We start from the raw sequence: 17,136 nt of genomic DNA, 5'->3' as shown, positions 1-17,136 counted from the left end.
CATTTACTTGCTATTCTGACTAAATGGATTACTAATAATTACTAGTTTTTCTTAATCTAATATCTTATTTTAAAAACAACAAGTAAAACTTTTTTTAGAGTGAGTATATTTGCACTGTAAACGACGTTTCGTCAAACGCTAATGGTCTGCGACGCAAAATAGGAAGGGGTGGGGGTGATAGGGGTATTCAAAAATTGCCTAAAATCTACATTTAAATACGCTTTACATATGAGAACTTTTAAATTTGTAAGTTAATACATTTTTCAAGCAAAAGCAATATTCCAATTCAATTTTTTTAAATGTGTATTTGTAGATTCATATAACAAAGTGATCGACCCCCGTCTAAAAGACGCGCGGGAACGTGATTTATTGAGAAAGGGGGAGGGGGTAATTTTCCGCTATTAAATCAAAACTGGTCGTACAAAAATTATACAAAAAATTATGAAGATTATTTTTACTACCAGCTACCTAAAGAAAGTTTTTTACCAAAATTAAACGACAGGTTTTTTCACAAAAAAATTTTGAATTTGAAAAATACGCAATTTTCAAAGCTTGGAAAATTCATAGTTTTTCAGTTTAAGGTCTTTAAAAATTGTTTTGATGATATGTATATCAAAAAGATGACTATGTTTTTGTGTTAAATGGTTAAAGGAATAAGTCAATGAAATTTGACATTTATATCTAACCTGGTTGTTTTGAAAATCAAGGTTTAAGTAGTTCATTGATTAAAAATTTTCTCTCCTTGTAAACAACTAAAGGGGGGTAACTTTCGGAAGTTCCTGTCCAAAAACCACTCGAACGATTTTGTCCAAAATATGCATACATGCAGTAGATATAGTCATGTACTAAATATACAAAAATAACGAAAATTAAACGACAGGAATTTTTTTGGGTAGGTGTGTTGTACATCCTTAAGGGTTTGGACCCCTTTTTCAGAGACCGAGAGAAAGAGAAAAGAGAGAGAGAGAGAGAGAAGCGATTTCTGTCATATAGAATGATATTTTTAGGTCTATTTTACAAAAAAAATAGTACTTTAAGTTCTGTCCTTGTAATTAATTTCCTCTGTGTTGCCTAGGCCACCAAACCATGGCTAACTTCCAAGACTCCGACCACCCACAAGTAACATGCATGCAAGGTTTCACTTATAATACCCCATTCATACGACAAAACTTTGCTTATGTGTGAATATTTACTTCAGAAATAAGGTATCATTTTTAAACATCTATCGGGATATAAATACGGGTTGGTCACGAGATTAAATTCCATGAAGCTGCACAGGCATGCACGTAGCATCATTTTTGAAATGGGGGCCGGGGGGGGGGGCAACCTGAGAAAATTTTTTGTTTACTCTTTTGAAAAGTTGACAAGCAAAAAAAAAACAAAAAACCGGAAAGTAAAAGTTGCCCAAACTCGAAAATCCTATTTCGTGGGGGAGGGGGGGGGGGGGTCATATTTTCATAGCCAGTTTACTATCACTTCCAATTTTTACCTTACAATCCTTCCTATCACTATGCTGTGGTTATAAGGTGGGGGGGGGGGGGGCAACCATCCTATCAATGTACATTTACTATTTACTATAGTAAAGGTTATGTTGGGGAAAAAAGTTGGGGGGCAGGCCCCCCCCCCCCCCCCCCCCGGATACTACGTTCATGAACCAATCGGCAATAAAGAGAAAGGTTAATACATAATTGTCCCCCACAGAATGCTGAATTCAGAAGTTTACCTCCGAAAATCAATGTATCATTACCAAGTTTCTTTCCTCATCAGATCAATACAGAACAGCTCCATCAGATGTTTGGTTCTCTGTCAACATTATCCATCACAACAGAAGAACATGGCTACACAATGAAGACACCAGAACCTGTATCCTGTCCTCCAGTCAAACCACTGCTTGATGAACCAGAGCTCATAACCATGAACACTGGGTATTGGATACCTCTCTATATCTGTAGCACTGCTGGTAAAGTGCGAATCGAGAAAATCTTGGTTTCGGACACCAGCTACTATTGGTTTACATCAATGAGGCAGTCTATGTCAACTTAACTATCAGAAATGATAGAACATTTGATAATGACGTAATTATTAATGTCCAGTATGGTTTCGTGCAGTGGAATTCCTTGTTGGTTGAATACAAATAAGGAGCAATCCCGTAAATGCTTTAGATCACACTTGTTACAAGTATTTTACTAGATTATTTATATTTGCTTTGGAAGTGGTAAACTCGATTAACGCTACATTATTTGTGCTAAAAGTGATATGAGTATATACTATATCAATCATTTATGATTTCCTGTTTCTTTTATGTTTCACAAGTTTAAACCTTTTGATGCAAGGTAGAGTTTTCTGATAATATTGCGAGTATGGTTGCTGTATGTGCTACTCCTGACACGTGCAATTGCTACGTTTGGCTTCTGTTCTGTTTCATGAGGTGCGACGTTTTACTTCTGTATCAAAAATTTATTGTTACCAGAGAAATACGTTTAAATTTAATATTGACCCATCAGATAGTGCAAATTTCTTGAATAAATTCCAAAAATATATATATACCTCCAATTCGAAGATTGGTTGCTTCTATCATATATTTACAATATATTGCAAACATACCCCCCCCCCCCCCCCCCAATATAAATTGTTCTATTATGTGAAAAAAATAAAGGATTTAAAAATGCAAAATTCACACTGGTTATGTATTAGAAGGGATTAGACGTTGATGCATGTAAGAGTGTTTTTCTTTTACATCCCCTCCATGAATAGTTTTAACCTTTGTCTTGGAAAGATGGCATTAAGTATTTCAGATAATTAACTTCTATGGAATATTTTAATATCTCAACAAAGTATTCTCATATTTGAATGACATAAAGACACCGGTTTATTTATTAAAAATACAGACCCGTGGCAATATTTTTCAATGTATACGTAGGAAGGATGAGGGTCGCAGGTGATTGACAACCCAAAAAATGTTAAATCTCGGAAGAACACCGCTCCAAAACTGTAGTGTCAACACATGGTTTCATGTTTTCATCTTTGACTATAAAGACTTGAATATATACTCACCGTCAATGGAAACGCAACACCCTAATTTTAGGATGAAAATTATATACAGGTTATAACTATGTTCCAAAAAAGTTAGGACATCTTTTACTTTGCCAAATCAGTTATTTAACGGTTGAATGAATTTCTTTCCATTACCGGAAGTTGCTTTTCAGCCCTCTTAACAGAATTCGAAATTTTCCATGTTTAATAAAATTTTAACAATATTTTGGGTTTCAAAGGTTTTGAAACTGTTAATCATAAGTATTGTTCTAAAAGGCCGGGAAAAAATCCTTCTTTCTTTACCAGATGTGATGCCTATATTTCCTCAAAATGACTGATTTTCATTGCTAATGTTAGAAATTCTCAAAATAAAGAAAAAAAGAGCTGCAGATGCAAATATACACTATATAACGACCCATCAGGTTAATGTATTTCAATAGCATAAATGGCAGTTTCTTGACCGGAAGTCAAAAAGTTGCTACACTACGCCAGGTTAGAGAAAATTCGACCGCAATATCTGAAAAACATGTATTTAAAAATGCCCAAGAATATTAATTTCGCTTAGATTAAGACATTAATAAACTTAATGCATGGTAGAAATCGGGCTGCATTTGTTGCATATGGCGGACTAGTACGTTTTCATTAAATGGTCGGAAGGGGGGATGTTATGAGATTTAACGGGTATTTGTTTCTTTCTAAGGTCTAAAAATAACATTTAATGTTTAAATGGAGCATTATTTTTTTGTAAATTTACTTTTTACCTAAATAGATTCATTTTTGATGTTATCATTAAACTTTCGAAGGTAACACATAACTCATAAAACATCCCCCCTTCTTGCTATCAGTCATTTTGAGGAAATATAGGCAGCACATCCGGTAAAGAAAGAAGGATTTTTTCCCGGCCTTTTAGTACAATACTTATGACTAACAGTTTCAAAACCTTGAAAACCCAAAATATTGTTAAAATTTTATTAAAAATGGAAAATTTTGAATTCTGTTAAGAGGGCTAAAAAGCAACTTCCGGTAAGGGAAAGAAATTCATTCAACCGTTAAATTACTGGTTTGGCAAAGTAAAAGATGTCCTAACTTTTTTGATACATAGTTATAACCTGTATATAATTTTCATCCTAAAATTAGGGTGTTGCGTTTCCATTGACGGTGAGTATAAAAGCATAACGCTGCCGTTCTGAAGCTAGGAAGAGCAGTCCTATTTTATCGTGTGTTGGAGACCTTTCTCTAACTATTCCAATTTTCCTCAACGGCCATCTTTGCTATCGGAGGGTTTCACATATGCTACTTTCTGCATAAACTGACGAAAGTAGCGTATTAGAAACCCTTGGCTAGCGAAGATGACAACGGCTTGGTATGCAAACCTTACGGTTAGCTGCAGAACTGAAGACAGGAGAGCTGGAAAAAATGTATACCAGTATTTATTGTGGATAAAAGTGTGCTGCTTCTCGGATTCAAACTGTTATATTCTAAAAAAAAAATTACTTACTTGGTGTTCTAAATACATTTCTTTACAATTTCCACTTACTATTTCCACAACAAATAACTTTCTTTAATAACCCTCCATGAAATTGATACCAGCCAATATTTCGCATTTTTTCTGCAGATGACAAGAGACAAATCGTTTCAATTGCAGCACGCTTCTAGAGGTCATGATTTTTTTTAGCTTTGTGCAGTTGAGATAAAAATTTGGAGGAATTAATCAAGTACCAATCGCAGCTTTTCGGCGCAATTTTTTAACAGATTTTTGTTTGGGTTGCACTGTAGCACTTCGGTCGTCTATCTCATTTTTTTCTCAGACCAGCAAGTTACAGAAATGCAGCTACCTTACGGTTGCAAAAAATTGGGGGGGGGGGGGGGGTTCTACATAAAAAATTAAAAACATGAATCAAAACTAAAGCAAAAGAATATTTTCAAGAAATAAAGCACACCCCTTCTGGCATATACTACGTGCCTGAGATATAACTGGATAAATGTAGACTACATGCAACACAATTCTTAGGATGCAAACATCATGTTTTTAACAAATATAAATTGCAAGGGAAAATAGAACAATATACATTCGTTTACTGTTTTAAAAAGTTTGATCGCTTTATCACGACATTCGTGTATGTATACCTGGTGCAGTTTAAATTATTTGGTGTAATCATCTTGTTCATTTATTAAGGAATCACTGTCTAGTTTTGAGAGTATGCCAGGGCATCAACAATAGTGGGAAACATGGGATAATTTGCATAACGGGCGAAGCCCGTTATGCTAAAATTATCCCATGTTTCCCACTATTGTTGATGTCCCTGGCATACTCTCAAAACTAGACAGTAATTCCTTATATTTCCATTTCATTTGGAAATAAAATTGTAGATTTAGATTTTAAAAATGTAGACATAGACTATAATCACACGAGGACTTCCAAGTAAATTTCAATAATCCTCGCCCATTGACGTCAAACACAAAGGCAGCCGCACGAGATTTACATGCAGATTTGGCCTCCTTAGCGTCAGACACAGAGACAGATGCGCACGGACTTTGCTTGCGTATTAGGCATCCTTAGCTCCTGACCTATTGACCTGCCTAATATACATTCCGGCAGAATTATTTAAGGAATCAATGTCTAGTTTTGAGAGTATGCCAGGGCATCAACAATAGTGGGAAACATGGGATAATTTGCATAACGGGCGAAGCCCCTGGCATACTCTCAAAACTAGACAGTAATTCCTTATATTTCCATTTCATTTGGAAATAAAATTGTAGATTTAGATTTTAAAAATGTAGACATAGACTATAATCACACGAGGACTTCCAAGTAAATTTCAATAATCCTCGCCCATTGACGTCAAACACAAAGGCAGCCGCACGAGATTTACATGCAGATTTGGCCTCCTTAGCGTCAGACACAGAGACAGATGCGCACGGACTTTGCTTGCGTATTAGGCATCCTTAGCTCCTGACCTATTGACCTGCCTAATATACATTCCGGCAGAATTATTTAAGGAATCAATGTCTAGTTTTGAGAGTATGCCAGGGCATCAACGAGAGTGGGAAACATGCATGGGATAATTTGCATAACGGGCGAATTATGCTAAAATTATCCCTTGTTTCCCACTATTGTTGATGTCCCTGGCATACTCTCAAAACTAGACAGTGATTCCTTATATATCCATTTCATTGTGAAATAAAATTGAAGACTTAGACATTAAAATTGTAGACTAATCGATTTAAATGACACCATGCCAAATTCAATAGTCTTCGCACACAGACGTCAAACACTAAGGCAGCCGCACGAGATTTACTTGCATATTTGGCCTCCTTAGAGTCAGACACAGAGACAGATTCGCACGAGATTTGCATGAGTATTAGGCCTCCTTAGCTGCTGACCTATCGACCTGCCTAATTTACATGTCGGCAGAATTATCAAGAATATACTCCAAAAACTTTCAAAAGGTTATCACAGAGAAGAAAATTAGAAATGGAAATATTAACACATCACTCCATTTAAAAGTAACAAAAGAATATAACAAAAAACACAATATCCGCTTAACAAGAATTTATGGAACATTTCGTATTGCTGTAAGAAATGGTCAGAAATGACAATAAATTACAAAAACTATTATCCTTTTCATGCAATTTTGAATAATTTCATAATATTCACTTTAATTAACATAAACCAACAGTCTCAGAGACGTAAACCAGTTATCGCCTTTACACAAATAAAAAGTAGCCTGTGTCAAAATTTTACAGAAATCAATTGTAGCACCTACAAAATGAATTTGCTAGTTATTGACTAATTCCATGAAAATAATTAATGTAAAACACATTGTCTGTGTCCACGGCATAAAATAACGTTGAATTAAAGTTAAATTTGCCCTCTTAACTGTTCAATCAGTCCTGTGGCACTTAATGCATCATTCGAATGCGAGTACATGAAAAACACGCTGTAAACAGCCACTTATATGTAATGTTTCGATATTGAGCATTTTGGGGGTATTAAAGCAATTCAATCGCTTAACATTTTAATAAATTTGCTTTCTAAAAAGTGATTTTTATTGTTTTATATAAAAAAATATGTATTTAACTAGATATTTCACAGATGCCAATAGTAGCTGGAGTCCGAAACCAAGATTTTCTCGATTCGCACTTTACCAGCAGTGTGTAGTACCTCATCTGGTGACCTCCTGGTTACCATGAACACTGATGATGATGACCAATCAAAAGTTGTTCGTTACTCTGGCTCCACAGAGAAACAAATCATTCAGTTTGATAGTGAAGGTAAACCTCTGTATTCATCTGGTTACTTCAGTAAATACATCAGTGAGAACAGGAACCTGGATATCTGTGTGGCTGACTGGAGAGCAAAAGCAGTAGTGGTGGTTAATCAGGCAGGAAAACTCCGATTTAGATACACTAATCCCTCTACTATGAAGGGATCATTTGATCCAGTCGGCATCACAACAGACAGCCAGAGTCAGATCCTGACATCAGACAGTAACAACCTCTGTATCCACATCCTAGATCAGGATGGACAGTTCCTCCGTTACATTGATAACTGTAATCTACAGTCTCCATGGGGTTTATGTGTAGACACCAGAGATAACATTTTTGTGGCTGAGTGGGACAGTGGTAAAGTGAAGAAAACCAAATATATGTTAACAATGTGTTTTAAATAGTGTTGGCAAATCGGACGATTTTTAGTAACCGGTTACTCGCTCAATCTTCCGATCGAGTACCCGGTTACTCGGATGATTTATTAATATGTATCTTTTATCTCATATATTACTCATCGGTTCGAATAAAACACAAAGGAATTGTGAAATAACTTTATTTAAATATAATTATAATCAAAAAATTTAATAAATCAGAAGAAAAATAAATATTCAATGTTTCACGCTATTTTACAATGGCGTTCATCAGTTTTACTTTTCAACCCCCGATATATGTCACGATCAAGAAGAATAGTTATTTAGAAATTTGAAGTCACGATAAATCCAATTCACATTAATTACATTTTACAGGTATGGAATCAGATGTTCTTTTAAAATGCTTCCAAGCTATACATGTACATGTCTTTGGCGGCATCTTGTTAAATTATTTAATGAGGTAATTATAACTTGGGTCTTCAAAACTTTTATTACCTTCTGGCAATCAAAGCTATCAATTAATTGTGAAAACCAATCAATCGTATTAGTGAAACCATAGATCATTAAGTCTAACGGTAAAGAAAAAATAGAGAAATGTTTATTTGTATGCTTATAAACAAATAAACATTTTATTTGTTAGTTATTTACCATATACATTTGTAAGATGCATTTTATCCGAGTAACCGATTAGCAATTTTACTAACCGATACTCGCATCGTTCGACGGTTAACCGGTTAACCGGGTACTCGTTGCCAACACTAGTTTTAAATGATGACATGTTTGTGATAGAATTTTTTTTTAGTAGCCCAAAAAATAAGATGTAGTTTAATACACCCTCTAGTGTTGATGTATGTGTGTGTTTGAAAATATTTTCAATAATATTATCAATAAGATATAAATAAATGTGTAAACAAAAAAATTATTAATACATGTATATATTATCAATCGTTTCAGAAATCTACCCGAGGTATAAATGACTTCTTAACGTTAAACTGAAAGAGAACCTCAATATTACAAAATGAAAACCACATATATTTGCAAGCATGAAGAAAAAATACCATGTGCATTTTTTCAAGTTGAAGCTTTGTCATGTACTTCACACTGAAGAGTGGTGATTATACTGTTCAGTACTTTAGAAAGAATAATATGCCTTTTGATCTTAAAAAATGTACATTCTTTTAAATAGAATGTTCAAACAAGTTGGGGAACATATTGTTTTTACTCTGTTTTTATTATTATTATTCTTATTTGTTCCCCAAAAAGTTGGGGAACATATTGTTTTACTCTGTTTCTTATTATTATTATTATTATTATTATTATTATTATTATTTTTCTTCTTCCTGGGAAAATTTTGTCCACGAGTGATCTTGTAAACTACACATCCGACTTTGAAACCTTTTTAGGGTTAGTAGGCATGTTATGTAGAGTTGCCAAACAAAGGTCATTTTGCGCGCACGTGCTTGCAAGAGCGCGCACGTGCAATAGGTGAAATTACCAATATAATGGATATTGCCGTAACTTTTCTATTTTTTGATGAAATTTTTTGAAACTCATAATGTAAGGATACATTAGTAGTATAAACAAGATAGCATGATCAAAATAGCAAGATCTCACACGCATGCACGTGCGCTTCGCTCTGATTGGCTGAAACTAAAGTCTCAATAACTTTCTTGTTTCTTGTCATAATCCTTTGAAATTTTGAACATAGTTACATTATGAAGATCTACCGCATGATATATAAGAATTTTCATGAAAGCATGCGCATGTGCGCGTGCTGCAAGCTGATTGGCTGAAACTTTAAATGGCAATATCTCCTTTGTTTTTTGACGAAATTCTTTGAAATTTAAAATATAGTCATGCATTAGGATATCCTACAAAATGATATAGAAAAAATTCATGAAATCACGCGAATGCACGTGTGCTGCAATCTGATTGGCTGAAACTTTAAATGGCTATTTCTCCTTTGTTTTTTGACGAAATTCTTTGAAATTTAAAATATAGTCATGCATTAGGATATCCTACAAAATGATATAAAAAAATCATTAAATTACGTGCATGCACGTGTGCTGCAATCTGATTAGCTGAAACTTTAAATGGCTCTAACTCCCTTGTTTTTCAACCAGACAGGATGGGATTTAGAACATAGATAGATGTAAGGGACTCCTACAAGAAGGTATGTTCATAATGCACGTGCACGCAAGTGCGTGCATTTGAAACGAGTATATTTAAAAATACACTTGAATGAGTGATTTTTATTACTTTTGTACTGAATGCTTTAATATATAGTATATTAAAATATATAAATAGTGTAGACAAGATGATATGGTCATAACGCACATGCATTCACATGCGCTTGGGTGCAATGCTAAAAATTGAATATAATTGGTATCCTTCTGGGAAAGCGTTGTAAAAGTCAAAAAAGGAAAGAGTTTGTCTTATTTAATGAAGCTTACAGGGTACATCGCACCGAAAGGGAGTTGGGGAGCGTTTGGGGAACATCTGTAACGGTTCCCGTTACAATTAGCACTAGTTCTTATTATTATTATTTTTCTTCCTGGGAAAATTTTGTCCGCGAGTGATCTTGTAAACTACACATCCGACTTAGGTGAAACCTTTTTAGGGTAAGTAGGCATGTTATGTAGATTTGCGGAATCAAGGTCATTTTGCGCGCATGTGCTTGCAAGAGCGCGCACGTGCAAAACTTAAAATGACCAATATATAATGGATATAACCGTAACTTTTTTATTTTGTGACGAAATGTTTTGAAACTTATAATGTAAGGATATATTATATATGCACAAGATGACATGGTCAAAATAGCAAGATCGCAGCGCATGCACGTGTGCTTTGCTCTGATTTGAAACTAAAGTTCAATATCTTTTTTGTTTTTTGATAAAATCATTTGAAATTTTGAACATAGTCATACATTAGGGAGATCTACAGCCTGTAATATAAGATTTATCACGAAAGCATGTGCATGCACATGTGCTTGCAAAACTTTTACGCGCAACACGAAAAATGTCCAATATAATTGATACAGACGTAACTATTCAAATTATTGATGAAATGCTTTGAAACTCATATTATAAGTATATATTAGAAACATAGACAAAATGACATGGTAAAAAAAGTAAGATAGAGAATGCACGTGCGCTTATTTGATTGGCTGAAAACTAAATCTCAATATTTTTCTTGTTTCTTGTCATAATCCTTTGAAATTTTGAACATAGACCAACATTATGAAGATCTACAGCATAATATATAAGAATTTACATGAAAGCATGCGCATGCCCGCGTGCTGCAATCTGATTGGCTGAAACTTTAAATGGCTATATCTCCTTTGTTTTTTGACGAAATGCTTTGAAATTCAAAACATAGTCACGCATTAGAATATCCTACAATATGATATAAAAAAATCATGTAAATCACGCGCATGCACGTGTGCTGCAATCTGTGTGCTTAAACTTGAAATAGCTATAACTCCCTTGTTTTTCAACCAAACAGGATGGGATTTAGAATATAGATAGATATAAGGGACTCCTACAAGAAGGTATGGTCATCATGCACGTGCACGCACATGCGTGCATTTGGAACGAGTGAAATGAAAAATACACTTCAAAGAGTGATTTTTCATACTTTTGGACTGAATGCTTTAATACATTGTATATTAAAATATGTAGATAGTGTAGACAAGATGATATGATCATAACGCACATGCATTCACATGCGCACGGGTGCAATGCTAAAATTTGAATATAAGTGGTATCCTTCTGAGAAAACGTTGTTTAAGTGAAAAATGCACAGTGTTTGTCATATTTTATGAAGCTTACAGGGAATTTGGCACCAAAAAGGAGTTGGGGAGCGTTTGGGGAACATCTGTAACGGTTCCCGTTACAATTAGCACTAGTTATATGTAATTTATTTTTAAGAATCTTAATTGATCAAGATAAATTAATTAACCACTTTATTTACACGTTTTTCATGGATTCATTGGGACTCATAGGGTGCAAGATAAGAAGGTTTGCCTGTACATGTAACCCAAAACAAAGATGAGAAATCTGATTCATAAGTTTTCATTTTAATTCACATACACCTTTAATACATGGTCAAAAATGATTTCATCAGAAATTAACACATCAAGTTCCATGGGATATCAGCTTAATACTTCCACTGTCAGTAGAACCTAACATTAAAGAGTCATATTAAATTTTATAGACAACAATCATTTCACTATAGAGAGCTTCCTGTGTCTGTTTTATAACTTATCAGCTCCCCGTGTTGAGCCTCAATAGTCTTCTTACTCTCCTTATGAGGGCCTCCACAAAGCTGTAGTGGGTCCTGGACTTACAGTATTCCTAAACAAACAAACAAACAAACAAACAATGGTTAAATCCAAAGGTTGGTCCAAGTTAGATGATGAATTAAGCACAGCTCAATAAAAGTACATTGTATTTCTCATTTTAAAGTAGTATCCAGCGCTATATAATTTCATCTGGATCAAGTTGTACTCTATTATGGAATAAAATCTGCTAATTCCAATGTTCCATTCCATAAGTAAATTTCCATTAATCATTTAATCTCATACATCATTGAACCAAATTTTAAAGCAGGCTGGAGGAAAAGGATGTATGAAACACTTTTTAATTACAGGGAGAGTTAAATATGAAGCATGGAAGGATATATGAACCACTTTTAAGGTGGAGATTGGGAAGGGGGTACATGTATTTGAACTATATCTTAATATGGGCCGGGGGAAAGGTTTGGCTGTAACACTTGGCTGTGGGTGAAATTTAAGGTGAACTTCAATGGTGGGTGTGCTGGAAGGGGGGGGGGGGTGAACCATTTTTTTTAAAAATGTTGACTGTGGGAGAGGTATGAATTGATTTTTTTCTTTCATTTTTGTACATTTTTTTTCTCATGGCTTCTCCCTATATTTGGAATCATTATCTGTCCTTTCACTACCTGGTCAATCTTTGTATCTTTTTGAGGAGTGAGTCGTGTATTTTACCTGGTCAATCTTTTGTATCTTTTTGAGGAGTGAGTCGTGTATGGCAGAGTTTGCCATCTGTTTCAGTGTCTCTATATCTTCACTGGTCATCCCCACCATAAGCTGCTTGTCTATGTCTGGTAAAGAGTCGGCATCAGATTCTTCCAGTGATGAGTAAGAATTTCCTGTCAGATCTGTTAAAAATTAAAGATTAACTAATCAGAAATCACTATCTGGAATGATGAGTGGGAAATCCCAATCAAATCTGTAAACATTAATTAACTAATCAGATATCACAACCTAGAAGTACATTACACACTGAGACCAGAAGTCTCTGTCAAGACTGTAGCTCTACTGGTTTGTACTTATCAAAAACCATCTCACTATTTTATGTATCTTAGTGTAGTCTACTTGTGTGCTAAGTTATATTGAAATCAGACCAAAACTGTAGAAGGAGTAGCATTTTAAAGGAATTTCACAGAAAATTCTATTTTTAGTAACCATAGCAACACCGTTCATTGAAATTAAAAACCGGAGGACTATTCTATGTATCTTAGTGTAGTCTACTTGTGTGCCAAGTTAAACTGAAATCAGACCAAAACTGTGGAAGGAGTAGTGTTTTAAAGGAATTTCACAGATAATTCTATTTTTAGTAACCATGGTAACATCGTTTATGGAAATTAAAAACCAATGCACTATTCTATGTATCTTAGTGTAGTCTACTTGTGTGCCAAGTTATATTAAAATCAGACCAAAACTGTAGAAAGAGTGGCATTTTAAAGGAATTTCAAAGAAAATTCTATTTTTAGTAACCATGGCAACACCGTTCCTCGAAATCAAAAACTGATGCACTATTCTTTGTATCTCAGTGTAGTCTAATTGTGTGCCAAGTTGTATTGAAATCAGACCAAAACTGTAGAAAGAGTAGCATTTTAGAGGAATTTCATAGAAAATTCTATTTTTAGTAACCATGGCAACACCGTTCATTGAAATTAAAAACCAATGCACTGTTCTATGTATCTTAGTGTAGTCTACTTGTGTGCCAAGATATATCAAAATCAAACCAAAACTGTAGAAGGAGTAGCGTTTAGAAGGAATTTCAAAGAAAATTCTATTTTAAGTAACCATGGCAACACCGTTCATCAAAATTAAAAACCGATGCACTATTCTATGTATCTTAGTGTAGTCTACTTGTGTGCCAAGTTATATTGAAATCAGACCAAAACTGTAGGAGGAGTAGCATTTTGAAGAATTGTTTACAGACAGACGGACAGACAGACAGACAGACGGACGGACGCCGGACGCATTACTATCGCATAAGCTCTTCTGGTCTCTGTCCAGTAGAGCTAATAAAAAATATTGTATGCAACATTTTTTTCATTCGGTTTAATTCATATTTGCCCACTTAAACTTTCAAAACAATTTTTAAATTCACCTAGATTCCGTCATGTCTGTTTTTTTTTAAATTCGCCCTATTCTTATTCTCAATATTCATGCATACGTACAATACAATTAAATAAAAATTAGTTTGTACCACATAAAAAGACCTGAGATACAAAGAGCCTGACTGACCTTGAAGCCTCCTGAGTTGAGTGTGTCTGCGAGTCTGACTCTGGTACGTAGATGTCTGCTGATTGACAGGAACGCAGTGAATAAAATAATACTCCAGGTGACACCACAACATAAACAGACATTTCTTCAAGATGTCTGCAGCATAGTAAAGGGAGATTACTTCAAATCATGTTTGTTCTTGCTTTTCAATGCCTCTACCTATCCTCATGTTTGAAAATGCAAAGAACTTGCCAAAACTTTTTTTTTTTAAAAAGCTAGCTTCAACTTCAAACAAAAAAGTTTACATTGCACAAATCTAATATTTTGCTTCATTCATAAAGGATACAAGCAAAGTACTGCAGTTGTTCCTCCTTGTTGTACGATTTTGGTGAGGCGAGTTTTAGAGAGTTTCTGTCACTGATGAGATGTGAGCTTCTCTTCTACTCCAGAAAACTAAATAAACAAATTAAAAACATTATAATATAAAAATACATAAAAGACATATATTCTAAATGACTAAAAGTACTGTACTGCTACTCAGGAATGCGGTGTCTGTAACCAGATATGTAACAAGTACATTTAAAACGAGAAAACTGTTTAAAAATAAACGCCTCCACCCTTTTATATAATAATATACAATTATTGCTGTTTTTAAGGTCAATACGATGATTTAGCTCTTCAAAGTACAATATTTGGGCTCAGTGAATATTGTACTCCTCAGGTGTCTAAATCATCGTATTAACTGCAAAAAATAGCAATATCTATCTTATCACACAATCAAATGATAGCAAACTCGATCCTAAAAGACTGACTATTTCTTTGCTTTAATTGAAAGTTTTAACAAGAAATTTCAACAAGAACACATTGTAACAGAAAACAAGAGGCCCAGGGGTCACAGCACTCACCTGAGCACATTGGGCTTGAATTTAACCCCCCCTTCCAGGCGTTCATCATTTGAACAAACTAGAATCTACACTACCTGAGGATGATTCCATATAAATATCACTAATCATAGCTTTGAAGTACTTGAAAAGAAGATAAATTTAAAAGGTTTCTATATATATCCCAATGTAAATTTTGGGTCGGCCATTTTGGCCCCACCCATGCCCCCGGGGTCATGATTTGAACAAACTTGAATTTACACTACCTGAGGATGATTCCACATGAGTTTCATCTTTCCTGGCCCAGTGGATATTCAGAAGGATTTTCAAAGATATTTCCTATATATTCCTATGTAAAACTTGGTCGGCCATTTTGGCCCCTCTCTTGCTCAGGGGTCATGATTTGAACAAACTTGAATCTACACTACCTGAGGATGATTCCACATGAGTTTCATCTTTCCTGGCCCAGTGGTTCTGGAGAACAAGATTTTTAAGATTTTTCCTATATATTCCTATGTAAAACTTGGGTCGGCCATTTTGGCCCCACCCTTGCCCCGGGGGTCATGATTTGAACAAATTTGAATCTACACTACCTAAGGATGATTCCACATGAGTTTCATCTTTCCTGGCCCAGTGGTTCTGGAGAACAAGATTTTTAAAGATTTTTCCTTTATATTCATATGTAAAATTTGGGTCGGCCATTTTGGCCCCACCCTTACCCCAGGGGTCATGATTTGAACAAACTTGAATCTACACTACCTGAGGATGATTCCACATGAGTGTCATTTTTCCTGGCCCAGTGGGTCTGGAGAACAAGATTTTTAAAGATTTTTCCTATATATTCCTATGTAAAACTTGGGTCGGCCATTTTGGCCCCACCCATGCCCCGGGGGTCATGATTTGAACAAACTTGAATTTACACTACCTGAGGATGATTCCACATGAGTTTCATCTTTCCTGGCCCAGTGGGTCTGGAGAAGAAGATTTATAAAGATTTTTCCTATATATTCCTATGTAAAACTTGGGTCGGCCATTTTGGCCCCACCCTTGCCCCGGGGGCCATGATTTGAACAAACTTGAATCTACACTACCTGAGGATGATTCCACATGAGTTTCATCTTTCCTGGCCCAGTGGTTCTGGAGTAGAAGATTTTTTAAAAATGCAATTAATTTTTAACAAATTTATGATTATCTCCCCTTGGAATAGGGCGTGGCCCTTCATTTGAACAAACTTGAATCCCCTTCACCAAAGGATACTTTGTGCCAAGTTTGGTTGAAATCGGCCCAGTGGTTCTTGAGAAGAAGATGAAAATGTGAAAAGTTTACGACAACAACGACAACAACGACGATAACGACAACGACAACGACGACGGACAAATTTTGATCAGAAAAGCTCACTTGAGCCTTCGGCTCAGGTGAGCTAAAAATGGAACATGTCAATAATTCATTACATTGACCTGCAATAATTCCTGAAATTGACCTTGAGGGTCACATGATTTATCATACTGACCTGCAATAATTTCTTATATTGACCTTAAAGGTGACGTCCGGTCCAAGTCAATATTACGTATTATTTTTCTTACATTGTTGGTTTTCAGCCAATCAGAGAAAAGAAAATTATTCAATATAACAGGTATTGACCTCTGACCTCTAGTGCTATAAATAACTTACCGTCAGTACTTCCTAGATCTCTAGAAAGGGCTTCATCCAGACTCGGTCTGAACAGAACGCAGGAAAACTGAGATGTTGGTCCTATAAAATGAAAAAAAAATCTGACATTACAAAAAGTTACAATATGTTTTTCTGATGCTGATATTACTTAACATTTACAATATGGTAATTAAATGCTTCTGAGAAAGAATAAGGAATATTTGGCGCACTACTAATTTTAGTGCCTTAGGGGGAAGAGCCCCTGGACGTTAAATTTTTTTGTGCGATAACAGATGTCTAAATATTTTTTTTAAAAATGTTTTTATATTGAGGCTTTTTTGTGTGTATGTTTAAAGCTAAAAAGTTTAAAAAGTTTGCGATATCATTATTA

General features: G+C 35.0%; 2 protein-coding genes across 2 annotated transcripts; one reads left to right on the top strand and one right to left on the bottom strand.

Annotated features, from left to right (window-relative positions):
* Nucleotides 1-7,223: 7,223 nt before the first annotated feature.
* LOC134231723 (B-box type zinc finger protein ncl-1-like) lies at nucleotides 7,224-7,706 on the top strand. The gene has a single exon (XM_062713690.1). The coding sequence runs from the start codon at nucleotides 7,224-7,226 to the stop codon at nucleotides 7,704-7,706; it is 483 nt and encodes a 160-aa protein (XP_062569674.1).
* Nucleotides 7,707-11,738: 4,032 nt separating this feature from the next.
* LOC134231724 (nuclear pore complex protein Nup205-like) lies at nucleotides 11,739-16,847 on the bottom strand (the record flags this gene model as incomplete). The annotated part of the gene is made up of 5 exons (XM_062713691.1): nucleotides 11,739-12,031; nucleotides 12,685-12,857; nucleotides 14,236-14,370; nucleotides 14,561-14,654; nucleotides 16,744-16,847. Coding segments are annotated over 5 exons (596 nt in total), but the record flags the coding sequence as incomplete, so codon positions are not given.
* Nucleotides 16,848-17,136: the final 289 nt, after the last annotated feature.

This window comes from Saccostrea cucullata, unplaced genomic scaffold (genome assembly GCF_032062105.1).
Source record: "Saccostrea cucullata isolate Sc308-1 unplaced genomic scaffold, CSIRO_AGI_Scuc_v1 ctg5119, whole genome shotgun sequence".
Lineage (NCBI taxonomy): Eukaryota > Metazoa > Mollusca > Bivalvia > Ostreida > Ostreidae > Saccostrea > Saccostrea cuccullata.
Note: the sequence above shows the minus strand (reverse complement) of the source record. Positions and strands in the feature narration are given on the sequence as shown.